The sequence below is a fragment of the Stenella coeruleoalba genome (assembly GCF_951394435.1).
Source record: "Stenella coeruleoalba genome assembly, chromosome: 7".
NCBI lineage: Eukaryota > Metazoa > Chordata > Mammalia > Artiodactyla > Delphinidae > Stenella > Stenella coeruleoalba.
In genome coordinates this window covers 88,953,403-88,977,390 of record NC_137153.1, presented here as the reverse complement: position 1 = coordinate 88,977,390, position 23,988 = coordinate 88,953,403, and the positions used below count along the sequence as shown (strand labels likewise).

Below are 23,988 nucleotides of genomic sequence, written 5' to 3'. Positions count from 1 at the left end.
TGTTTCTATTTCATTCATTTCTGCTCTGATCTTTATGATTTCTTTCCTTCTGCTAACTTTGGGTTTTGTTTGTTCTTCTTTCTCTAGTTCCTTTAGGTGTAAGGTTAGATTGTTTATTTGACATATTTCTTGTTTCTTGAGGTAGGCTTGTATAGCTATAAACTTCCCTCTTAGAACTGCCTGTGCTGCATCCCATAGGTTTTGGATCATCGTGTTTTCATTGTCATTTGTCTCTAGGTATTTTTTGATTTCCTCTTTGATTTCTTCAGTGATCTCTTGGTTATTTAGTAACGTATTGTTTAACCTCCATGTGTTTGTGTTTTTTATGTTATTTTCCCTGTAATTCATTTCTAATCTCAGTGTTGTGGTCAGAAAAGATGCTTGATGTGATTTCAGTTTTCTTAAATTTACTGAGGCTTGATTTGTGACCCAAGATGTGACCTATCCTGGAGAATGTTCCGTGCGCACTCGAGAAGAAAGTGTAATCTGTTTTTGGATGGAATGTCTTATAAATATCAATTAAATCTATCTGGTCTGTTGTGTCATTTAAAGCTTCTGTTTCCTTATTTATTTTCTGTTTGGATTATCTGTCCATTGGTGTAAGTGAGGTGTTCAAGTCCCCCACTATTATTGTGTTAATGTTGATTTCCTCTTTTATAGCTGTTAGCAGTTGTCTTATGTATTGAGGTGCTCCTATGTTGGGTGCATATATATTTATAATTGTTATATCTTCTTCTTGGATTGATCCCTTGATCATTATGTAGTGTCTTTTCTTGTCTCTTGTAACATTCTTTATTTTAAAGTATTTTATCTGAGATGAGTATTGCTACTCCAGCTTTCTTTTTTTTTTTTTTTGGCGGTACGTGGGCCTCTCACTGCTGTGGCCTCTCCCCCTGCGGAGCACAGGTTCCGGACGCGCAGGCCCAGCGGCCATGGCCCACGCGCCCAGCCGCTCCGCGGCATATGGGATCCTCCCAGACCGGGGCATGAACCTGTGTCCCCTGCATTGGCAGGCGGACTCCCAACCACTGCGCCACCAGGGAAGCCCTCCAGCTTTCTTTTGACTTCCCTTTGCATGGAATATCTTTTTCCATCCCCCCCCTTTAGTCTGTATGTGTGCCTAGGTCTGAAGTGGGTCTCTTGTAGATAGCGTATATATGGGTCTTGTTTTTGTATCCATTCAGCAAGCCTGTGTCTTTTGGCTGGAGCATTTAATCCATTCATGTTTAAGGTAATTATCGATATGTATGTTCCTATGACCATTTTCTTAATTGTTTTGGGTTTGTTTTTGTAGGTCCTTTTCTTCTCCTGTGTTTCCCACTTAGAGAAGTTCCTTTAGCATTTGTTGCAGAGCTGGTTTGGTGGTGCTGAATTCTTTTAGCTTTTGCTTGTCTGTAAAGCTTTTGATTTCTCCATCGAGTCTGAATGAGATCCTTGCCAGGTAGAGTAATCTTGGTTGTATGTTCTTCCCTTTCATCATTTTAAGTATATCATGCCACTCCCTTCTGGCTTGTAGAGTTTCTGCTGAGAAATCAGCTGTTAACCTTATGGGAGTTCCCTTGTATGTTATTTGTCGTTTTTCCCTTGCTGCCTTCAGTAATTTTTCTTTGTCTTTAATTTTTGCCAATTTGATTACTATTTGTCTCGGCGTGTTTCTCCTTGGGTTTATCCTGTATGGGACTTGCTGCGCTTCCTGGACTTGGGTGGCTATTTCCTTTCCCATGTTAGGGAATTTTTCGACTATAATCTCTTCAAATATTTTCTCTGGTCCTTTCTCTTCTCTTTCTGAGACCCCTATAATATGAATGTTGTTGTGTTTAATGTTGTCCCAGAGGTCTCTTAGGCTGTCTTCATTTCTTTTCATTCTTTTTTCTTTATTCTGTTCTGCAGCAGTGAATTCCAGCATTCTGTCTTCCAGGTCACTTATCCGTTCTTCTGCCTCAGTTATTCTGCTATTGATTCCTTCTAGTGTAGTTTTCATTTCAGTTATTGTATTGTTCATCTCTGTTTGTTTGTTCTTTAATTCTTCTAGGTCTTTGTTAAACTTCTTGCATCTTCTCTATCTTTGCCTCCATTCTTTTTCCGAGATCCTGGATCATCTTCACTATCATTAATTCTGAATTCTTTTTCTGGAAGGTTGCCTATCTCCACTCATTTAGTTGTTTTTCTGGGGTTTTATCTTGTTCCTTCATCTGGTACATAGCCCTCTGCCTTTTCATCTTGTCTATCTTTCTGTGAATGTGGTTTTTGATCCACAGGCTGCAGGATTGTAGTTCTTGCTTCTGCTGTCTGCCCTCTGGTGGATGAGGCTATCTAAGAGGCTTGTGCAAGCTTCCTGATGGGAGGGACTGGTGGTGGGTAGAGCTGACTGTTGCTCTGGTGGGCAGAGCTCAGTAAAACTTTAATCCACTTGACTGTTGATGGGTGGGGCTGGGTTCCCTCCCTGTTGGTTGTTTGTCCTGAGGCAACCCAACAGTGGAGCCTACCCAGGCTCTTTGGTGGGGCTAATGACAGACTCTGGGAGGGGTCACACCAAGGAGTACTTCCCAGAACTTCTGCTGCCCGTGTCTTTGTCCCCACGGTGAGCCACAGCCACCCCCGCCTCTGCACGAGACCCTCCAACCCTAGCAGGTAGGTCTGGTTCAGTCTCCTATGGGGTCACTGCTCCTTCCCCTGGGTCCTGATGTGCACACTACTTTGTGTGTGCCCTCCAAGAGTGGAGTCTCTGTTTCTCCCAGTCCTGTTGAAGTCATGCAGTCAATTCCCACTAGGCTTCAAAGTCTGATTCTCTAGGAGTTCCTCCTCCTGTTGCTGGACCCCCAGGTTGGGAAGCGTGACTTGGGGCTCAGAACCTTCACTCCAGTGGGTAGACTTCGGTGGTATAAGTGTTCTCCAGTCTGTGAGTCACCCACCCAGCAGTTATGGAATTTGATTTTACTGTGATTGCGCCCCTTCTACTGTCTCATTGTGGCTTCTTCTTTGTCTTTGGATGTGGGGTGTCTTTTTTGGTGAGTTCCAGTGTCTTCCTGTCGATGATTGTCCAGCAGTTAGTTGTGATTCTGGTGTTTTCGCCAGAGGGAGTGAGAGCACGTCCTTCTACTTCGCCATCTTGGTTCCTCCTCTGTTTTCTTCCTTCCTTCCTTCCTTCCTTCCTTCCTTCCTTCCTTCCTTCCTTCCTTCCTCCCCTCCCCTCCCCTCCCCTCCCCTCCCCTCCCCTTCTTTCTCTGTGTTGGGATTTAGTTGCGGCATGCGGGATCTTTTGTTGCGGTTCACAGGCTCTTCGTTGCAGCACTCAGGCTTCTCTCTGGTTGGGGCTTGGGGGTTTTCTCTCTCTAGTTGTGGTGTGCAGGCTCCAGGGTGCATGGGCTCTGTAGTTTGCAGCACGCCGGCTCTCTTGTTGAGGCTCGCAAGGTCAAGCTCAATAGTTGTGGCACGCAGGCTTAGTTGCCCCCACGGCATGTGGGATCTTGGTTCCTTGACCAGGGATCAAACCCGTGTCCCCTGCAATGGAAGGCGGATTCTTTACCAGACCACCAGGGAAGTCCCTCTGCTTCCCAGGATTCTTATGACTGGGTACTCTATCTTTGCTGAGGGCGGTGTCCCTTGAACCCTTTGCAGCACACGCCCACCAAGGATTTCTTTGTTAATTTTAAAGACAGTCTATTTTTGTAGCATAGCTGAGAAAAATCAAAGTAATTTATTTGGGTCATTAAGCTTTGCTGCCTATAAAACAGAGCCTATCAGATGCTTTTAGAATCTAGAACAGGGTTCTTCAGTATCACCAGCAAGGCTTTATTAAAACACAGGTTATGGGGCCCCATCCCTAGGGCTTCTTCTGATTTAGTAGGTCTTAGGTAGGGACTGTGAATTTGTTTCTAACAAGTTCCTGGGTGATGCTGATCCTGCTGGCCCAGGGGCCACACTTTGACAACCTCTAGTCTAGAATTAAACCCACTGTGTACTCTAAGACTGCAGGGAAATGCAACCATGTGGAGAGAATAGTGTGTAACAATGAGGTCAGTCACTGTTCATACTGTCTTTTTAAAAAATTATTTTTAAAAATTGTGATAAAATATACATAACATAAAATTTACAATTGTAACCTTTTCTTTTTTGGGGGTACGCGGGCCTCTCACTGTTGTGGCCTCTCTCGTTGTGGAGCACAGGCTCCAGACACGCAGCCTCAGCGGCCATGGCTCACTGGCCTAGCTGCTCCGCGGCATGTGAGATCTTCCCGGACTGGGGCACGAACCTGTGTCTCCTGCATCGGCAGGCGGACTCTCAACCACTGCGCCACCAGGGAAGCCCTACAGTTGTAACCTTTTAAAGCATATGTTTAGTATGTTTAGTGGCATTAAGTACTATACCTTTATGTTGTTTTGTAACAGTCACCACCATCCATCTCCAGAGTTTTTTCATCATCCCAAAATTGAAACGGTCCCATTAAACAGCAACTTCCTGTACAAACATTTTGATGTATTATCTTTGAGACTGTTTTTGATATGTGAATGAGAATGTAATATTTTTCTTTTATAAAAATGTCGTTAGGAGCATTTCCCCATTTCTTTTTTTAAAATTAATTAATTACTTAATTTTTGGCTGTGTTGGGTCTTCGTTTCTGTGCGAGGGCTTTCTCCAGTTGTGGCGAGCGGGGGCCACTCTTCATCGCGGTGCGCGGGCCTCTCACTCTCACGGCTTCTCGTTGCGGAGCACAGGCTCCAGACGCTCAGGCTCAGTAGTTGTGGCTCATGTGCCCAGTTGCTCCACGGCATGTGGGATCCTCCCAGACCAGGGCTCGAACCTGTGTCCCCTGCATTGGCAGGCAGACTTTCAACCACTGCGCCACCAGGGAAGCCCTCCCCATTTCTTAAATATTCTTTCAGAACTTTCTTTTTAATGGCTACATAATACTCCTTTTGATGGCTGCACCATGGTTCATTTAAATGCAGCTCTTTTGTTTATTCCTTTTCTCTATTCTAATAATTATTACTGCAGTGAATATATTTGGAGGTAAACTTTTGTCCAGCGCTCTGATTCATAGCAGTAGGGTAACTGACCCAAAAGTATGTATATTTCTGGTAAAGTTTACATACTTAAAAAAAGTTAAATTAACATTGCTAGAAGGAGTAAACAACCTAAAAGCAAATAAACAAATGGACATATTTTTCCAAATGAAATAACATGATCATGTTGAAGAGGGGGAGGACAGAAAGAACTAGTCCAAATGATTTATGAGGACAGTATTTGACAGTATATCCTTAATTTGAGGTGGGTGGTGTAAGGGGAAAACCACAAAATTCCTGAACTCATTTTATAGAGTGGTATGAGTGAAGAAATTTTGAAACTAGTTTAGATGTATTATTGGCTCATGCAGATGAATGTATTTCTTGATGTTGTTGGGAGCCAAGGTTCTCATTGTAGAAGAAAGGACATACAAATATGGAATGGGAGAAGGCAAGAAAGAACCTTGTGGGGATGGATTAGAATTGCCAGTATCAGTGTGAACTCATGATTTCTAAAACATGTATATGTGTATGCATGTAGAAGTGTATATGTAAACTAAAAAATGAATTCAGCAAAGTTGCAGGAAACAAAATCAATATATAGAAATCTGTTGCATTTTTGTACACCACTAGTGAACTATCAGAAAGAGAAATTAAGAAAACAGTCCTGTTTACAGTTGCCCATTTATCAGAAAGAATAAAATACCTAGGAATAAATTTAACCAAGGAGGTAAAATACTTGTACACTGAAAACTATAAGACATGAATGAAAGAAATAGAAGACACAAATAAATAGAAAAACATTCTGTGCTCCTGGGTTGGAAGAACTAATATTCTTAAAATGTCCATAGTACCTAAAGCAATCTATAGAATCAGTGCAGTCCCTATCAAAATTCCAATGGCAATTTCCCACAGAAATAGAACAAACAATCCTAAAATTCACATGGAACCATGAAAAACCCTGAATGGCCAGAGCAATCTTGAGAAAAAAGAACAGAGCTGGAGACCTCATGCTCCCTGATTTCAAATTATATTTCAAAGCCATTGTAATGAAAACAGTATGGTATTGGCATAAAAACAGACACATAGATCAATGGAACAGAAGAGAGAGCCCAGAAATATACCTACACACATATGGTCAATTAATTTATGACAGAGGAGCCAAGAATATACAAGGGGAAAGGACAGTTTTTTCAATAAAAGGTGTTGGGAGAACTGGACAGTCACCTGCAAAAGATTGAAACTGGGCCACTGTCTTACCTCATACTCACAGAATAATTCAAAATGGATTAAAGATTTAAGTGTAAGACAAACTGTAATACTCTTAGAAGAAAACAGATGGGGACTTCCCTGGTGGCGCAGTGGTTAAGACTCTGTGCTCCCAATGCATGGGGCCCAGGTTTGAACCCTGGTCTGGGAACTAGATCCCACATGCATGCCACAACTAAGAGTTTGCATGCTGCAACTAAGGAGCTTGGAGCCGTAACTAAGGAGCCTGTGAGCTGCAACTAAGACCCAATGCGACCAAATAAATAAAAAACAAACAAAAAAGAAAATAGATGAAAAGCTCCTTGACATTGGTCTTGGCAATGATATTTTTGGATATGATACCAAAAGCAGAGGCAACAAAAGCAAAACTGCTAAACAAGTGGGACTACATCAAACTAAAAAGCTTCTGCACAGCAAAGCAAACCTTTGAAAAGCCCACCAACTGAAAGGGGGAAAATATTTGCAAATCATACATCTGATGAGGGGTTAGTATCCAAAATACATAAAGGACTCCTACAACTCAATAGCAAAATACCAAACAATCCGATTAAAAAATGGGCAGATCTGAATAGACATTTTTCCAAAGAAGACGTACAGACGGCCAGTACGTACATGGAAGGATGCTCAACATCACTAATCATCAGGGAAATGCAAATCAAACAACGGTGAGCTATCACCTCACACCTGTTAGAATGGTGGTTATCAAAGAGACTAAAAATAAGTGTTGGTGAGCATGTGGATAAAAGGAACCCTTGTAAATGTAAATCAGTGCAACTACTATGGAAAACAGTAGGCAAGTGCCTCAAAAAATTAGAACTACCATATAATCCAGCAATCCCACTTCTGGGTATTTATCCAAAGAAAATGTAAACAGTAACTCGAAAATATACATGCACCCCCATGTTCATTGCAGCATTATTTACAATAACTAGATGTGGAAACAATCTAAGTGTCCATCGATGGATGAATGGATAAAGAAAGTGTGATATGTGTGTGTGTGTGTGTGTGTGTGTGTGTGTATATACATACAGTGGAATATTATTCAGCCATAAGAAAGAATGAAATCTTGCCATTTATGACAACATGGATGGGCCTTGAGGGCATTGTGCTAAGTGAAGTAAGTCAGAGAAAGTTAAATACCATATGATCTCACTTATATGTGGAATCTAAAAACAACCCCCACCCTGAACTCATAGATACAGAGAACAGATTGATGATTGCCAGAGGGGGGAGGAGGAGGGAGGTAGGTGAAATGTTTGAAGTGGGTCAAAAGGTACAAACTTCCAGTTAGTCATGGGAAAGTAATGTACAGCATGGTAACAGTAATACTGTATTACATATTTGAAAGTTGCTAAGAGACTAGATCTTAAAAATTCTTACGATAAGAAATGTAACCGTATGGTGACGAATGTTAACTAGACTTACTGTGGTGATCATTATGTAATGTATACAATTGTTGACTCATTATGTCGTACACCTGAAACTAATATAATGTTATGTCAGTTATATCTCAACAAAAAAAGTGTACAGTACATGTGTGAGTATTTGTGTCTATATATATGTATATTTCTCAGCCCTGTTCACAGAAATGGCCGTGAAGCAGAGGTAGCCCAGTAGCAATGAGCACAGCTGGTGTCCAGATCCTGGATGCTGATACTGTTCTCCACTAAAAGGAACCAGGGCCCTTCAGAGAAATAGCTGATTCCAGGGTTGGGGCAGGATGGCTACAAGATGAGCTTGGGACATTTTGTAATGCCAGAAAATATGTAAGTGTTCAGAAAGTGATAGAAACATGTTACAGAGGCATAAGTGTCAGCTTGAAGGGGCTTCCACTGGCCAAATTTCAGACAATTTGAATGCTAAAATAATGAAGGACACCATTGAAATAATAGGAATCCATGAGTCTATATGGATAATAAATGTGTTAGTGAATGAAGGACTGAATGGGGGAGGGGAAGGCTCTTGATTACAGTAGACTGGCAATTTCCAAATGGTAAATGTAAAGGGAGTGATGGAGTTGAAAAATCATCCTTATGTATATTTAAAAATTTCCATTATAAGGCATTTTTAAAATTAGGAAAATGTATGCACATTTTATGGCTTTTGATTAATAATACTGTGCAGTAGCCTCCTAATGGGTATTTCTGACTGTAATTTCTCTCTATCCAAACACAGTCCAGTAACCAGTTTTTTGAAGATACCACTTTGACTATATTTTCAGTTTTTCCTTTTGTCCATAGCTATGCCCCTGTAATATTTTAGAAAGAAGAGTGATTTTTTTGTTAGAGTTTGGAGATTAGTAATATTGAGGAGTGCTAGAATACTGACTGACCTTCTTGTGTTGGAAGTAGGTAAGGGAAGGCAGTGATAGGAATACGTTGAACAAATCATGAACAAATGGCAACTCCATTTTTCTTCCTGCTGGGACTTGTGGCAGTTCTCAGAGTTGGGGCTTGGCAGTAGCAATCATCCTAAAGACTTAGGAGTAAAACCTTCAGACTTGCTGGAAAAAAAATTCTGTAGGACAAAGATTCTTAGCTAGGTATTTGAAATCTTTAAAAAAAAAAAAAAGAATCCGGCCTTACTCTGCCTAGAGTAGTTTCTGTGCTGGGTATTGAGGATATATAGCTAAACTAAATACAATCTCTGCCTTCAAGAGATTTCCAGTCTAGTGGTTGAGACAGATGAAGAGGAAGCTGTTTACTCTGTTGTTGGGGGTGAGGGAGAGAAAAAGTTTCCCATTTGAAAGTGAATTCTGTGTTGCCTCTGTTTTCTGTGTTACATGTTGGTGCCCATCTCCCTTATCTGTAAGCAGCTCCCCCACCTCCCTCCGGCCTTGAGACTAATCTTTGTACTCTCAACAGTACTGTGGTAGGCCAAGTAATGGCCCCCAAAGATGTCCACATCCTAACCATCCCGGAACCTATGCATTTATTACCTTGCAGAGCCAAAGGGACTTTGCAGATATGATTAAGGTTAAAGACTTTGAGATGGGGAGATTATTCTGGGTTATCCAGCTGGGCCCAGTGTAATCACAGGGATCCTTCAGAGTAGAAGAGAGGCAGGAGAGAGTCAGGGGTAGGTGGGATTATGGAAGAAGCCATAGTGATGTAAGAAGCTGCAGTTGCTGGCTCCAGCTTACATCCCTGGAGAAAGGGAGTCATGAGTCCAGGAATGTAGGTGGCCTCTAGAAGCTGGAAATGGCTGGTAATAGGTTGTCCCTCAAAACCTCCAGAAAGGAGTGCAACCCTGCCATCACCTTGACTTTAGCCCACTGCGACCTGTGTCAGACATATAAACTACAGATCTGTGAGAAAATAAATTTGTGTTCTTTTAGCCACTAAATTTGTGGTAATTTGTTATACCAGCAATACAAAAGTAATACAAGTACCTTCCATGTTGTTTGAGTTCAAAAATACTGGGTGAGTCCATAATTTTTTCCTTTATGTTATTTCCTTTTTTTTTCTTTTTTCCTTAAAAAAATTTTTTTAGATAAATGTAAGATTACTTAATCAAGGTTTTATGTTGTCTTTTACGTAAATATGTTTGTATCAGGCATAAAATACATGCTGGTAAGCTAATAAGATAGAGGAGGCTCTATTCTAATCACAAAAAAAGGCAACTTAGAGAATTAATCTTCCTTTCTTTAGGACCTGTAATGGAATTTGATTATGTTATATGTGAAGAATGTGGTAAAGAATTTATGGATTCTTATCTAATGAACCACTTTGATTTGGCAACTTGTGATAACTGCAGGTACTTATTTTTATTTCAGAGCATGTTCTAAATTACTAAAATTTAATGTTTGCTTGTAGGTTTAGGGCAAAACAATAATTAGATCCATTTGGATTTAATATTTTCTTCATAAATATGTTTTTTGTTTTGGGAGTTTCCTAAAATTTCTGTATTTTCCATTTTGCTAAAGAATTACAGGAAGACTATGCTTATCAATGTTATGCCACATAAATAGGAAGGATGTCCCTGGTTCTGCCATAGATATGTCCTTTTCCTTTCTGCTGGGGGGTTGGGGGGGGCGTTAACTGTCTCTCAGTAGCAGGTTCCTAACCCTTCTCTCCCCCCCAGACCCTAAGGATCCCTCTGTTTCTTTCTTTCTTTGACTAGTGTATGTTGATACCTTGGTCAGAGGACTGGCACCTTCAATGAGAGGAGGGAAGTATAACGCCTCCAGCTACCCTTCTGGTACTCAGAACACCTCTTTCCATTCATTTTCTACTCTCCTGAATTGGCAGGGAAGAGATTAAATGAGGAAAAATCACATTCTTCTGTCATTCTTTTTCTTCTCCTAGCCTTTATCTCTTTTTGTATCACCACGGAATATTACTCACTCCACTTGGTTCTCCTGTCCCTACTGGTTATCTCAGCCAAGTCCTGTGTTGGTGTCTTTCACACCTAAAGATCCCACCTTGGATTCTTACTTAGCCCTCTTATCTGTTCCCTGTCCCCACTTCTTGTACGTACAGTCCCAGATCAAGTGCTCACACGCCTGGTGGACCTGCCTTTTCAGAGTCCCTGCTGCAGACATCTAGAGCCATCACCACTGACTTGTTGCTAAGTAGATCCCTAGAAGATAGAACGGGAGATGTTTCTGGTCTCATGATCAGATCTGTGATGGGAAATGTTCTGGTACCCACTGGAATTATTAACTCTACTCCCAGTGATGTAACAGTATCATTAATGCACACAGTGGTTAAGGCCCACAGTGTTATCACTCTCCTTAAAGTACAGATAGTGTTCAGGAACTAAATTACCACATATAACCTTACTTCCATGAGAAAATGGAAGTAACCTAATTATCAATTTAAAGAAAGTTATGTAAACATAATTAGGAATACAGCCCTCCATTCTATTTGTTTTTTCCAACATCTTTGATGATTATAGATTAGTACAATGTACTTTACCTGTCCCCTCCTTTGGTATATACTTCCAAATTATTTAGTCTTCTTAAAGTTATTCCCAATTATAACTCCTCTCCCCCTCCCCCCACCACCTGTTCTATACCTCCTCCTAAGTGTTCACCACTTCAGTAAAGGCCAACTTCATTCACTGGCTGTTTCTCTATCCCATGTTTAATTCCAAATCCATTTGGGTCTATATTTAAACCATGTCCTGAATCCATCCATTTCTCATCCTCTGTACTATTACTGCCTTAGACTGGGCCCTTATCAGCTCTTGCCTGGACCACTGCAGTAGTACTTTTGTAACTGGCCTCTTCCCCCACTTTTGCACGGTTAGTCTCTTCTCCATATAGCATTTTACTCAAAACTCTTTAATGGTTTCTAATCCATTTAGAATAAAATTGTCTTCACCATTTCTTACAAGACCCTTGCCTGTCTCTGACTTTATTTTCCATCACTCCTCACCGTCACTTACTTTAAGCATTCTGGTCATACTGGCTCGCTTGTTGTGAACTCCATTTGCAAAGCACACTCCTGTCCTAGAGTCTTTGCACTTTCTCTTCTTTCTGCTATGAATGTTCTTTCTCTAGCTATTCAGAATGTTTTCTGACTTCTAAAGGGCCCTGCTCAAATGTTTCCTCATCAGTGGCATTCTCTCGATTTCCCAATCTCTCTGAAAATTTCTGTTCCTTTACCATGCTTTGTATTCCTTTATAGCACTTTTATCAATCATCATGTTTGCTTATTGACTGTCTTCTCCTAACTAGAATGTAAGCTTCCTGAAAACAAGGCTTTGTTTTATTCTTTGCTGTATTCCTAGTACCTTGAACAATACCTAGCATGTAGATGGAGAACAAATGAATGAGAAGAGCTATGTAATTGACTATGTCTCCATTTTTACCTGGGCTTTGAAAAAGCTCAGAGCCAACTGGAAACTCAGCTGTGCTTGGTGCCTTTGGACCTTGCATGTTTATATTCCTTATATCCTGCCTCTCCTGACTTTAAGCCTTATATTTTCTTACTTATTGAGTCTTAGTTCTCATTTATATTTGCTGTGTTCATGTAAGTTATTTCAAATACTTTGTGGAAAAGAGGGACTTAGTAAAAAGAAATTCTTAACATGCTAAATAACATGGATCTGCTGCTAATATAAATAGCTTCTCAGAATTAGTAAAAGAAAGTATTTTTCTGTTGGAATTCTTATGCTGCTAATTTGACCATGAGAGTTTCAGGAAAAAGTATTTTATATGTTTCTTTTGGCATGTATGCCCCTAGGTTTGGGGACTGTTTGAAAAATCTTAATTTATTTAAAACAACTACTTTATATAATGGACTTAATCTGTTTTCAGAGATGCTGATGATAAACACAAGCTTATAACTAAAACAGAAGCAAAACAAGAATACCTTCTGAAAGATTGTGATTTAGAAAAAAGAGAACCAGCTCTTAAATTTATTGTGAAGAAGAATCCTCATCATGCACAATGGGGTGATATGAAACTCTACTTAAAATTACAGGTCTCTAATAAGTTATATTCAGTCATTTTAAACCCTGGGTCGGGTGAAGTTTTAACAGTGAACTAGTTATAATTAGTTTTTACTTACAGAAAGTTAAAAAGATCCTTTTCATTTTATTGTGTTACATGAGCCATAGTCGTACATAATGACATTTAATAACATGTTTACTTATTTTGCTTTTTGATGTGGCACTTTGAAGCAAATATATTACTACTGGGTGATGTTAGGAGTACAATTTGGAAACGAAAATGCTTGAAATGGGAGTCAGCCCTTGCCCACCTACCCCCCAAATAAAATCATAAAAAAAAATTTCAGAATTTCACAGATGCCCAGAATCTAACTCCAGCTTCCTGTATCTATCCAAGAATGGTACAAATACCATAATATTCTTTTTTTGTGCCATTACATAAAAAATATTGGGAGGCATTGCTTTAGAGCACAGTTTGATTGGAATATACTAGAAGATCCTAGTATCTTCTAATAAAGAAACCACATTGTAAAAGCAGACATATATTGAATTTTCACTAAACATAATACACTGTTGATTAAAAGATTCACCATAATTTTATGTACTATTAAAAATAAAAAAATGCTAATTAAACTGACCCAGTGCTGCCTTATCACTTGGTGCTTTTATTTTATTGAAATAGTGCCATTAGACTTACTATAGTTTTTTTTTGCTATAAATCATGCTTGTGTGTACATAACAAGGAAAATGCAAGTACCACAGATTTATTAAGGTATTCCTAAACTTCCTAACATTCAGAGTCCAATTCTTCTGAACCACTTCTTGACTCAGAGTTGTTAAAGTACCATTAAGTTACATTAGTGATGCAGCATTTTCAGGGATGTTAAATTGTGGAAAGTGTGATGTTTTAGAATTTATGAAATAACAGTATATTACTTTATGTTAAGAAATTTCAGTTTGGCTTTATTGATTGATATTTTGGTCCCTGTAACACATTGTGAGAGATATCCCGAGCATAACTCTCAGTGTGTATATTATTTCCCTACATGTAAATAAATATTATAAAGAGTACATATATATATATATATATATATTCTCCAAGGTTTTTAAACTAGAATAAAGACTTGTTAGGTCATTCAGCTACCAAAGGTTTTAAAGAAAATTCATATTTTTAAGATCAGAAATTAGTCAAGTGGATGGAAATTGTTATTGATTCAGGAGAAGAGTAGTAGTGATTGATTTCCTGTGATGGGAGATTTCTGGAGATGACCTCATATTTAGATCTGCTATGGCTAATTGGTCAGCAGATTTTTTTTGGTGATCCTGCCAAAACTCGATCAAACCCACTGAGTACATGTAGTTCTCTTGATTCACGTGAAAACAAAGCAGAGAAGTGATTGCAGTCAGAGGACAGCTTTTCTATTTACACAGGTACACCTAGTTTTATTGTGCTTTGCAAATACGTAATCTTATTCATCATACATTCACTGAGGGTTTCATAGGTTTATAGATAGAGATATTATTAGAGTTGTTTCTTTTTTTTTTTTTTTTTTTTGCGGTACGCGGGCCTCTCACCGTTGCAGAGCACAGGCTCCGGACGCGCAGGCTCAGCACGGGGCACGAACCCGTGTCCCCTGCATTGGCAGGCGGACTCTCAACCACTGTGCCACCAGGAAAGCCGTAGAGTTGTTTCTTATCAATGTTTAAAAACTTTTAAATTTCAAATAAATACTTATAAAATTGCACTTAAGTTAGATCACTCTTTGGCACCTTTGGATTTAATAATTATAACTATTTTACAACAATGAATCACAACTAATTTATGGAGTCTGTATTTCAGATTGTGAAGAGGTCTCTTGAAGTTTGGGGTAGTCAGGAAGCATTAGAAGAAGCGAAGGAAGTTCAACAGAAAAACCGAGAAAAAATGAAACAGAAGAAGTTTGATAAAAAAGTAAAAGGTAAGTGGCTACATTTATATCATGAAGGACTGTGCTCTACTGCTTTGCAAAGAGCCTTTAGCTAAGTTCTTCCACTTTAAAGATACAATGTCACTGTTGGATTGGAAATTTTTTTTTTCCATAAATTGAAGAACAAAAGACTTAAAGTTTGCCCTCAGTAAGTTGGTGTTTGAGACTCTCAGTCCAAACCTCACTGCAATTCTAAAAAAGCATGTAAGCCCTCGTCTTCAAGTGAGTCATGTTTTTGTATAGGAACGGCGGTAGGGTCAGGAATGTACCCCTGGTTAAGGGTTTGGCCTCAATGCAATCTTAAATGTGACCCACACGGTTATCAAAAGTGAAGTTTTCCACCAGCAAACCTCTCTAATTGCTTAAAATGAAAAAATAATGCCTAAGTCTCAGTGATCTAATTTAGCAGCTAGAAGGAACCTTCTAATGTCAGATAGTCTAATCACTTTTATATATGAATAAAACACCTGGAAAGGTAGAGTGACTTGTTACATAGGTGCTAGAGAGTTGGGACTGGAGCCAGGATTTCATGACCAAAAGTCTGCATTGGTACATTCATTCCTCTGTCCATACATCTGTCTATCCATGTGACTATCCATTCTTTTGTCCATCTATCTCTGTATTCATTTGTCCATGCATCCATCCATGTATGCATATGTGCAGAAGTCTGTCTGTCCGTCCATCTGTAATCAGTGTATCCAACAATTGCTAAGTGTCAGCTGTGTTCCAGGCTCTGTGTTAACACAAATGCTGGCGTTAACTTTTGTCAGAAGAGAAAGACTGATAAACTTAGTCATAATCGAGTGTGATAAGTACTGTGACAGTGATGAACATAGGGTGTTATAGGAGCACAAAGGGCACTTGTTGGCTGTATCACAGATTCCCTACAGAGAATCTTAAAAAGTAGGCATAAATGTTCTTCATACAGTAGAGTGCCAGTGTGGTGTCAAGTGTATATAGATAACATGTATTCTCTGTTTATACAGGGTTATACATATAATAAATTGATCCATTTAAAATGGGTATCGTAGCCATAATAAGTAATTTTGCTTATGTGTTTAGGATTTAGAAGAGGTTTTGGAGGGTGAATGAAGATAGTTCAGATATCTTAAAAACAAAAGAGCAAAAATAAAAAATTGAATGTAAGCCTACCTTTTTCCTTCTTATTGTGAGGGAATTCTTTCCCCCTTTTCAGTACAAGAGTAATTCATGTGCAGTGCAGAGAAGTTAGAAAACTATAAAGAACTTCTATCCCATAATTATACTACCCAGAGACAATCATCAGTAACAGTTTAATGTCTATTTTTCCAGTTCTTTTCTATGCATAGGCCCTTAAAACATTTTTATAAAAATGGAAGCACAGTTGGACATTTATGAAGTTTATCAAAACTTCTCTGTAAAAAAAAAAAAAAGAAAAAAAACTTCTCTGTATTTCAGTTTCTTCAACTATAAAAATGATGATAATACCACCCACCTTATAAAAGTTTAGTAAGGAATCAGTGAGACATTACACGTAAGTTGCTTAGATGAGAACTAGGGCAGAGTGACATCCCATAGATCGTAGTATTACTATGGCATATCATGTACCTATTATAAGAATATGGCAGTTCTGCATGTGTTGCTGTACAAGGATACTCTTTAGAGAAAAGTTTTCTTTTTTTCCCCTGTAGATATTATATAATGAAGGCAGGTAAAAGATCCACTTATATATCCTTGGACTTGGGTGTAAATGTTCAAATATTTGTCAATGATTGCTTTATTCTTTAATTACAGGAAGGGAATAATAGTTGAGCATATTTCAGATTTCTAATTCAGCTTTCTTAATTTTGATTACAAATGAAAATTTTGATATATAAAATTGATCAACTTAACAGTAAGGAATAAAAATCAAAGTTTAATAAAAAAATTTATCAAAGACAGACAACCCCATGATAAACATCCTTATATACATCTTTATATAAATTATAGTTACTTAACATATCATTTCCTGAATCAGAGGGTAATAAGCACACACACATATATATATATATATATATATATATATATATATATATATATATATGCCTTTGTAGAGAGGTTTCCTATAGCAAACTATGCCATGTAAGAGCCTTTCATTGAAGATTCATCCCCAGATTAGCCACTTCTGTACCACAGTCTTCCAGAATACCTGCAAGGGCCAGTTGAGAGGATTTGGAAAGACTTCTTTTGAATTTGGTCCTTTCTTTAATCTCTTCCATGTTTTACCCTGACCCTTCTTCTCTTCCAACTTCAAGGAAAGCCTTGAGGGATCAGGTAACAGAAGGCACCTTAAGGGGTGTGAAAGAGGAGGGCACATTGATAGACTAATCACATACCAGCCTAGAGTTTTTGTCAGCCCCAGCTCCCTGAATCACCTCAGCTCTTCCCTTTCTGCTGCCTCCTCAAACCACTTTCCTGATGGTATTTTGCTGTAGATAATAATATATGGATAAAGGAATTAGAAACTTATACCTTCAAAGTGATGAAATATTTTAAAAAGAGGGTCTATCTGTAGTTTTATTAGATACTATAATATTTCTGTAGTTTGGTCAAGATGTCATCTAAAGGGGACTAAATTCTATAATTTGACTAACAATAACAGATGATGGCATGTTTAATTTTTTCATGCTTTTTTCTGTAACAATTCTATTAAGATAGTCATATCTATTTAAATATTAGCATGAATAGAACATTTCTTTTAAGATTTACACAGTTCACATGGGTATTTTTTTTAAAGAAGTATAAACTCAAACATAATTGGCTGTTTTTCTCGCTATGTTAAATTGCTGCTATTATCCACCAGATAAACTACTGTGGATTTTCCTCATCCTTGAAGAGTTTGAATTTGCCCTAAATTTTTTCTTGGACCTCTTAAGACTGGTTTCTTTAATTCAGTTTATTTCTTGTTTGGGTGAAGCATGTTTTTTGAGGAAATTTTCCAAGTGGTTACAAGAATGGTTTATTTTCTAAGACCCTGTTACGAATCTAAGAATGTTTTTCTGTTTCTCTTGCATACGAAAACCTGAGTTCTCTCTCAGTTGTATAAACGTTACTCCATTGTCTTCTGGTCTTTAATGTGCAGAGGTCAGTGCCATGCCTTCTTTAATTATGGCTTCTTCTTGTTGATTTACTTTAGAGGTTGGTGGATATGTTCCTGTCCTCCTGACTAGGCCACAAAGGGCTGAGAGTGGAGTAGACACTGTAGAAATTAGAAACAAGGAGCTTACTATGCACTTTGCTCAGAAGGCTCAGAACAGAGAGGAATAAAAGCAAGTCTAAAAGTTTTTTTAGTTCAAAAGAAATTGGAACCTGGTTTCTCTTGGTCTTCTGATTTTGATCCACAAAGAAGCTGACACAAAGTTTACTTCTTTATGGAAAGGTAAGAGATTACATTTACCTGTTTTTAGAATATGATCTTCTACTTCATCAGTTTGAGAAAGAATTGATCTTACTAGAGAAGGAAATTATAGATAGTGTAAGGTGTATATATAAATTTAGACAAGGTGAAAGACAAAGAATTTCCTTGTCGGCAAGTTCAAATTGTTACAGATCTCTTAGATCCAAGAAGGCAGAAGTAGAAAGGATGGCATCACTGTGCTTAGTTTAACTAGATTTTAAAAAAGGCAGTGTGTGTTGGCCTGGATATTGGATGGGAACTTTGAATTGATGCAAATACACAGAACATTTTGGGTTTGTGTGGCTCCTTTCCACAGATAAGGTGGCTGTAAGGCTTTTCTTTAAAGTTATACTCAGCTTTCTCTTAATACTGGTAGAGGTTAGCCTTCTAAAAACAAAGAACAATTAATCTTAATTGTTTGTTAGTATGCACTTTTTTCCCCAAAAGAGGTGGGTGAGAAAATCCCATTTGGAGGCTCCTTCTAAGTTTGTGAACATTTTACATTCTGGGCCTGTGGTTATATTTATGACTATTTTTGGGCTTCTCTCAGGGAAGTTTGAAGGACACAGTTTCCTATCCTTAGTTTTGGAGGACAAAGTAAGATCAAAGCTTCATATGTTATTTCCTTGTGATTTTTTTTTCCCTCTCGTTACCAGTGGGCACCCTATGTCAAAACTTCCTGCCCTCCCATCAGGTATTTACAAGTATCTGGTCTCTCTCCACTAGTTCTTTTATAAGTTTACCTGGTAAACAGCATTGGGCTTCTTTGAATACAGGCTGCCTCTTTTGTAAAATTAAGATATTAAGCTGGATAAAATACAAGTTTTAGAGTGGTATAAAATACATTTTTCATTGAAACAAAGATTTAGGGGAAAACTTCTTTGGGTAAAAAATAGAAACAGTCCCTGAAGATAATCAGTAGCAAGACTGATGGTTATCACGAACAGTTCTATAACCTTCCCAGAGAAGTAGTCTACAGCTTTTTGTGTTGTGAAATCCTAGGCCAGTGGGGCCAGGAGGTTGGAACGCGGTAACTGCTGTCCTGTTCTCCAGCCTCGGTTAGGCTTTCAGGGCTGCTTGGTATGTCCCCGCTCCACTCCCAAGGTTTCCTTAGTTTTCCCAAGGCCTAGCAGACCTTTTCTCACTCTTCTAAAGTCTCTGATCTTTCCACCTTTTCTTCTCATTCTCAGCAGTAGGTAGTTGACCTCTACTTTCCAAAGTTTTAAGTTGCTTAAATGAAGTAATGTGAAAAACTTTCTAATCCTTATTTAAACAAATTTTTTATTTCACCAGATGTTGACATTTTGCCACATTTGCTTTTTTCTCCCTCATTCACACACACATATTTTGCTGAACCATTTAAGAGTTACTTGCAGACATTGTGATTCTTATTAATACTTAAGCATTTATCTACTATAAATAAGGATGTGTTTCTGCTAACCAAAAAATAGTCACACTCAATAAACAACATTAATATAATGCTTTTACCTAGTATATAATCTATATTATTTGTCTTTCCCCAGTTGTTCCAATGTCCCTTTATAGCTTTTTAGTTGTTGGATCCGGGGGCCAGTCAAGGATGATGCATATCCATAGTCGCTTTGGTTTATTAGCAGTTTTCTCACAATTAGATTCTGATCGGTTACCTCAGGAGACACATGGTATCGCTTAGGTAAGGTAGTGTCTGCCAGATTTCTCCATTGTAAAGGTACCCTTTCCCCTTTGTAGTTAATAAGAAATCTATGGGGTGACTGACACTATGTGAACATCTCATTCCTTAAGTTTCACTCAGTGGTTTTAGCACCCAGGTTGAATCTTGCCTGAGTCAGTTATTAGGGTGGATATAAATGGTGACTTTCTTTTTCTGTTATTTCTACAATTACTGTTTGGCTTCTTTTGGAAAGAAGAGCTTTTTTTTAGTACTAGTTGGATTCATGGATTCTTATTCTCAAGTACTTAACTGTTACAGTCCGTCCATTCCTGATTATTCATTTTGATGCCCAAATTTGGCCATTGGAAGGCCCTTCAATCTAGCTACTGTCTTTTAAAAATGTTTTTATTTGGAAATTATTTCAAACTTACATAAAATTGCAAGGATAAGAATGGTACAAGGGACACCCAGATTCTTCACCCAGATTTACCTATTAACAACTTTATGTCATTTGCATTCTCTCTACACATACGTTTATTTCTGAGCCATTTAAGAGTAGGTTGTGTACATTGCCACCCTTTTTTTACCCCTAAATACTACAGTGTGTATTTCCTAAGAATAGGAATATTCTCTTACAGAAGTATACTACTGATATTTTTATCTAATCTGTCATCCATATTCCGTTAGTTGACCCAGTCATGTCCTGTGTAGTTTTTTTATTCTAGTACAGAATCCAGTCTAGGATCAGGTATTGGCTTTAGGTACCAAGTCTTCCTAAACTACTTTATTCTGGAATATTTCCACAGCCTTTATCGTTTACGACACTGACATTTTTGAAGAAGTCTTTTCTCTTCCCCTGCCTACCTTTTTTGCAGTAATATGTTTTTCATTTGAGGTTTTTCTGATGTTTCCTGGTGGTTAGATTCGGGTTATTCATTTCAGGTTGGATAGAACATAAATGAAGTGACTTTTCTAGGGCATCACATCTGGAGGCATGTGATATCCATTGGCCCTCAATGGTGATGTTAATATTTATTTTTGATAAGCAAAAAAACCCCTGTAAGACCACGTAAATGTCCTGCTTCTCCTCAACACTTCACCCTAAATTTAACATTCATCCGTGGATGGTTCTTGCCTGAATCAGTATTTAGGATGATGGTTGCAAAAATTGTTTTCTACCTTCAGCGCTCACTCCACATTTAACCAGTTGGAAATCGACATTCTATAGCATCATTCCCCCATTTGTTTATTACTGGTATGGATTCATTAATTCCTATTCTTCTCAGTGGCTTTTGGTTCATTTCTGTCCTCAATTATTTTGGTGCTCAAATTGTTTCAGATTTGGGCCCACAGGAGTATCTTCAGGCTAGGTCTTGTGTCCTTTTGACATGTCTTCATCAATCTTTGACCACTTCTTTCTAGCTTAAAACACGTGTATATCTAATACATAATTAAATCCTTGAGTTTACACTATACCAAGTTCTAATCCAAAATTTTAGGGTTTATTCTGGTTTTCTTCCTTTCCTTATTTGTAATTTCCTTCTTTGACAGTGAGAAACCTGATTTCCATTATCTGTTATAATATATAGTTATTTGATTAGTGCCCCTGAATGTACCTAATTTCCCTTCACTGTTGCTGCCTCCTCTCTAGGAGACCCTCCTTATCTATCTTGGGCTCCCCCCCACCCCCATGCCCACTTGCTCCACCTCATGGCTTTTAAGACTAGATCGGTCGTGTGGGGAAAGAAGGGCAAGAAAATGACAGATATACCACTTTTGTTTTGTTTTGTTTTAGTGCCTCCTAGCACAAGTTCTTCCAGGAATGTCTAGTAAATACTAAAGATGTGGCTTTATTGTCATTATAGATCTTGATAGATTAGCTGAAGGATGGGAAGAAAAGCCATAAAGTCAGTATAAAACCTTATGTTCAGTTGTGACAGTTATGGCTAGTAAGCTGGATTTTTGTTAAGTATTCTTTTAGTGTTAAGAAAATTTTCTTATCTCTCTTCCTAAGTTCACATAATGCACAAACTGGGCAGTTAGCTTAGCGACTGGGATGCAGTCAGATTTTGAGAGATTTTCCTCGTGGGGTAGTAAAGGGAAAGTGGCCAGGATACCTTACATCAGAGCAAAGTTGAAAAGTAGGTATTGGAACTTGGACAGGAGACATCTTCCTGTCATTATCTGAAACCATGAGGCATCTGTGCAGTTCTGGTCAGCATATCATTTATTTTTTATTTTAAAAATATCCCAAGGTAGAAAAATAAAAGGATAAAGGGCATTCCAGATATGTTTAGAAAAACTAGGGTTCTTCAGAATATGAGAGGATATAGGAATAAAGGTTAGAGTTTGGATGAACATGATTTTCTCCCTAGTTTGGAAACTGTCTAGAGGTATATACATTGAAGCTTGAAAATGTCTCAGATAAAGTGCTTTTCATGTTGGAGGTGTATGAAAAGGCATCACAGCTTAGTGGTTAAGAACATGGCCTGAGCTAGACTGTGCCTCTGCCTGATCTTAGGCACAACTTATGTAACTTCTCTGAGCCTTAGTTTTCTCATCTGTAAAACTGGGTTGATAGTTGTACTTATTGCAAAGTGTTGTGAGGATTAAATGTTTATAAATAAAGTGCTTAGAACAGTGCCTGATACATAGCCCTATTTGCTTGCTTATCCTCATGGTACAAATAAAGGCTGAAAATACAAAGATTCAAGTATTATTTTGATAGTACTTATCATAGTAAAATGGATTAAACAAAATGTTGTGTGATTACTTGGTGTACTTTGATTTTTAAGGTTGAGATTATAGAAGATAATGATCATACCCTCCCTTAGGTAGTGCTGCTATCAAAAGTGCAGGGCTTGATGGACCACTGGTCAGAATAGAAAAATGAAAACAACTCATGTTGCTTTTTATTCATTAAACTAGAAGCTGAGATGTTATTAGCTTGTTAATTTCTGATTAACACAAAGCATTTGGTTTCTTCAGGTAACATGCAGTGTGAACTTTATAATGTCCTAGTCGCTTTTCAGAGCATCCAACGTAACTTTTCTTTGTGAAAATGACATCTTAACGTGTTTAGCGAGAAAAGTTCTAAACATTGGAATAAATGACCTGGGTTCCCATGCTATCTTTGCTCAATTTCCTTACCTGCAAAGTAAAATGAAGTAAAATAACTCCATGGTTCTTTCCGGGTCTTAATAGTCAGTGATTCTTTTATTTATGTTGTACTTTGCATGATTACTAGCAATTTATGTCCTAAACTATTGCTCTCATTTTATAGGATAAATAATAATAGACATAAGGTCCGTTGCATGAGCAGCTTTTCTAACATCAGCCATGAACTAGTGGCGGAGTTCTTGGCTTTCTAGTTTTCTTGCAAGCAAAGTTTGACTTGCCTCTTAGAGAAGTAGCTCCTGACTTACAAGGAATTTAAAATGCTCTTTATCCTCAGTCATCCCAGCTGATTGCCCTTTCCTGCTGTGGCATCTTGTTTTCTGTAGCCAGCTGCTCGAACAAACCCTGTTCTTTCGCTTGTCTTCTGAATCTAGTTTTTTGCGGTCCCTCTAGTCCATATACCTCAATTCTGAATCTCCTGTTTCACACTAACTCCAACAATCACATGAATGATTTCACAGGCCAAACCAGTGAGTGAGATAAGTAAGCTTGCCAAATCTGTATCAGCAGTTTTGATTTGTTATAAAATTAAGGTGTAAACCACATTTGGTTTAAACACACACAGCTGAAATAGCACCACTGAAAAACTGGCTTTTTTCTCTTAGAATTACGGCGAGCAGTAAGAAGCAGTCTATGGAAAAAGGAGACAGTTGCTCATCAACATGAGTATGGACCAGAAGAAAACCTAGAGGATGACGTGTACCGGAAGACTTGTACTGTGTGTGGCCATGAACTGACATACGAGAAAATGTGATTTTTAGTTAAGTGATATGTTTTATAGTGTGGAAATTTAGATTGGTCTTGTTCAAAATTCATCAAAACGTAAAGTCTTCATAGATGAATGAAACACTTGTATAAATAATGCTTAAATAATTATGTATGTTATGGCTTAAGAACAAGTTTCAGTTAAGGTCCAGCAGGTCTGGTTGTGGGCAAAATATTGGGTCTGTGACCATTTTTTCTACAATAGGGATGGGAGCTGAGTGATAGGTTCAAAAATGTTAGGTTAGAGCTAAAATTGAGAAGCAACCAGGACAAACCCTAGATTGGGGTAGGAGGAAGAGCTTTTAGTAGTAAAGGCAAAAACTGGCTGAACTGGATTCTTAT

The 23,988-nt window shown here is 38.2% G+C and overlaps 1 protein-coding gene across 2 annotated transcripts in view; it reads left to right on the top strand.

Annotated features, from left to right (window-relative positions):
• The window catches only part of XPA (XPA, DNA damage recognition and repair factor), a 34,573-nt gene extending 10,932 nt beyond the window's left edge, over positions 1-23,641 (top strand). Inside the window, exons 3-7 of one of the 2 annotated variants that reach the window (XR_013828958.1) lie at positions 9,923-10,028; positions 12,538-12,703; positions 14,512-14,629; positions 17,793-18,035; positions 23,487-23,620. Coding sequence is in view for 1 of the 2 variants with exons in the window: in XM_079925745.1 (XP_079781871.1) it covers positions 9,923-10,028; positions 12,538-12,703; positions 14,512-14,629; positions 23,487-23,635 (539 nt within the window). In the remaining variant the exon portion in view is untranslated. Of the gene's footprint in view, positions 1-9,922; positions 10,029-12,537; positions 12,704-14,511; positions 14,630-17,792; positions 18,036-23,486 lie in introns of both variants that reach the window. The other variant, XM_079925745.1, reaches the window with a different exon arrangement.
• Positions 23,642-23,988: the final 347 nt, after the last annotated feature.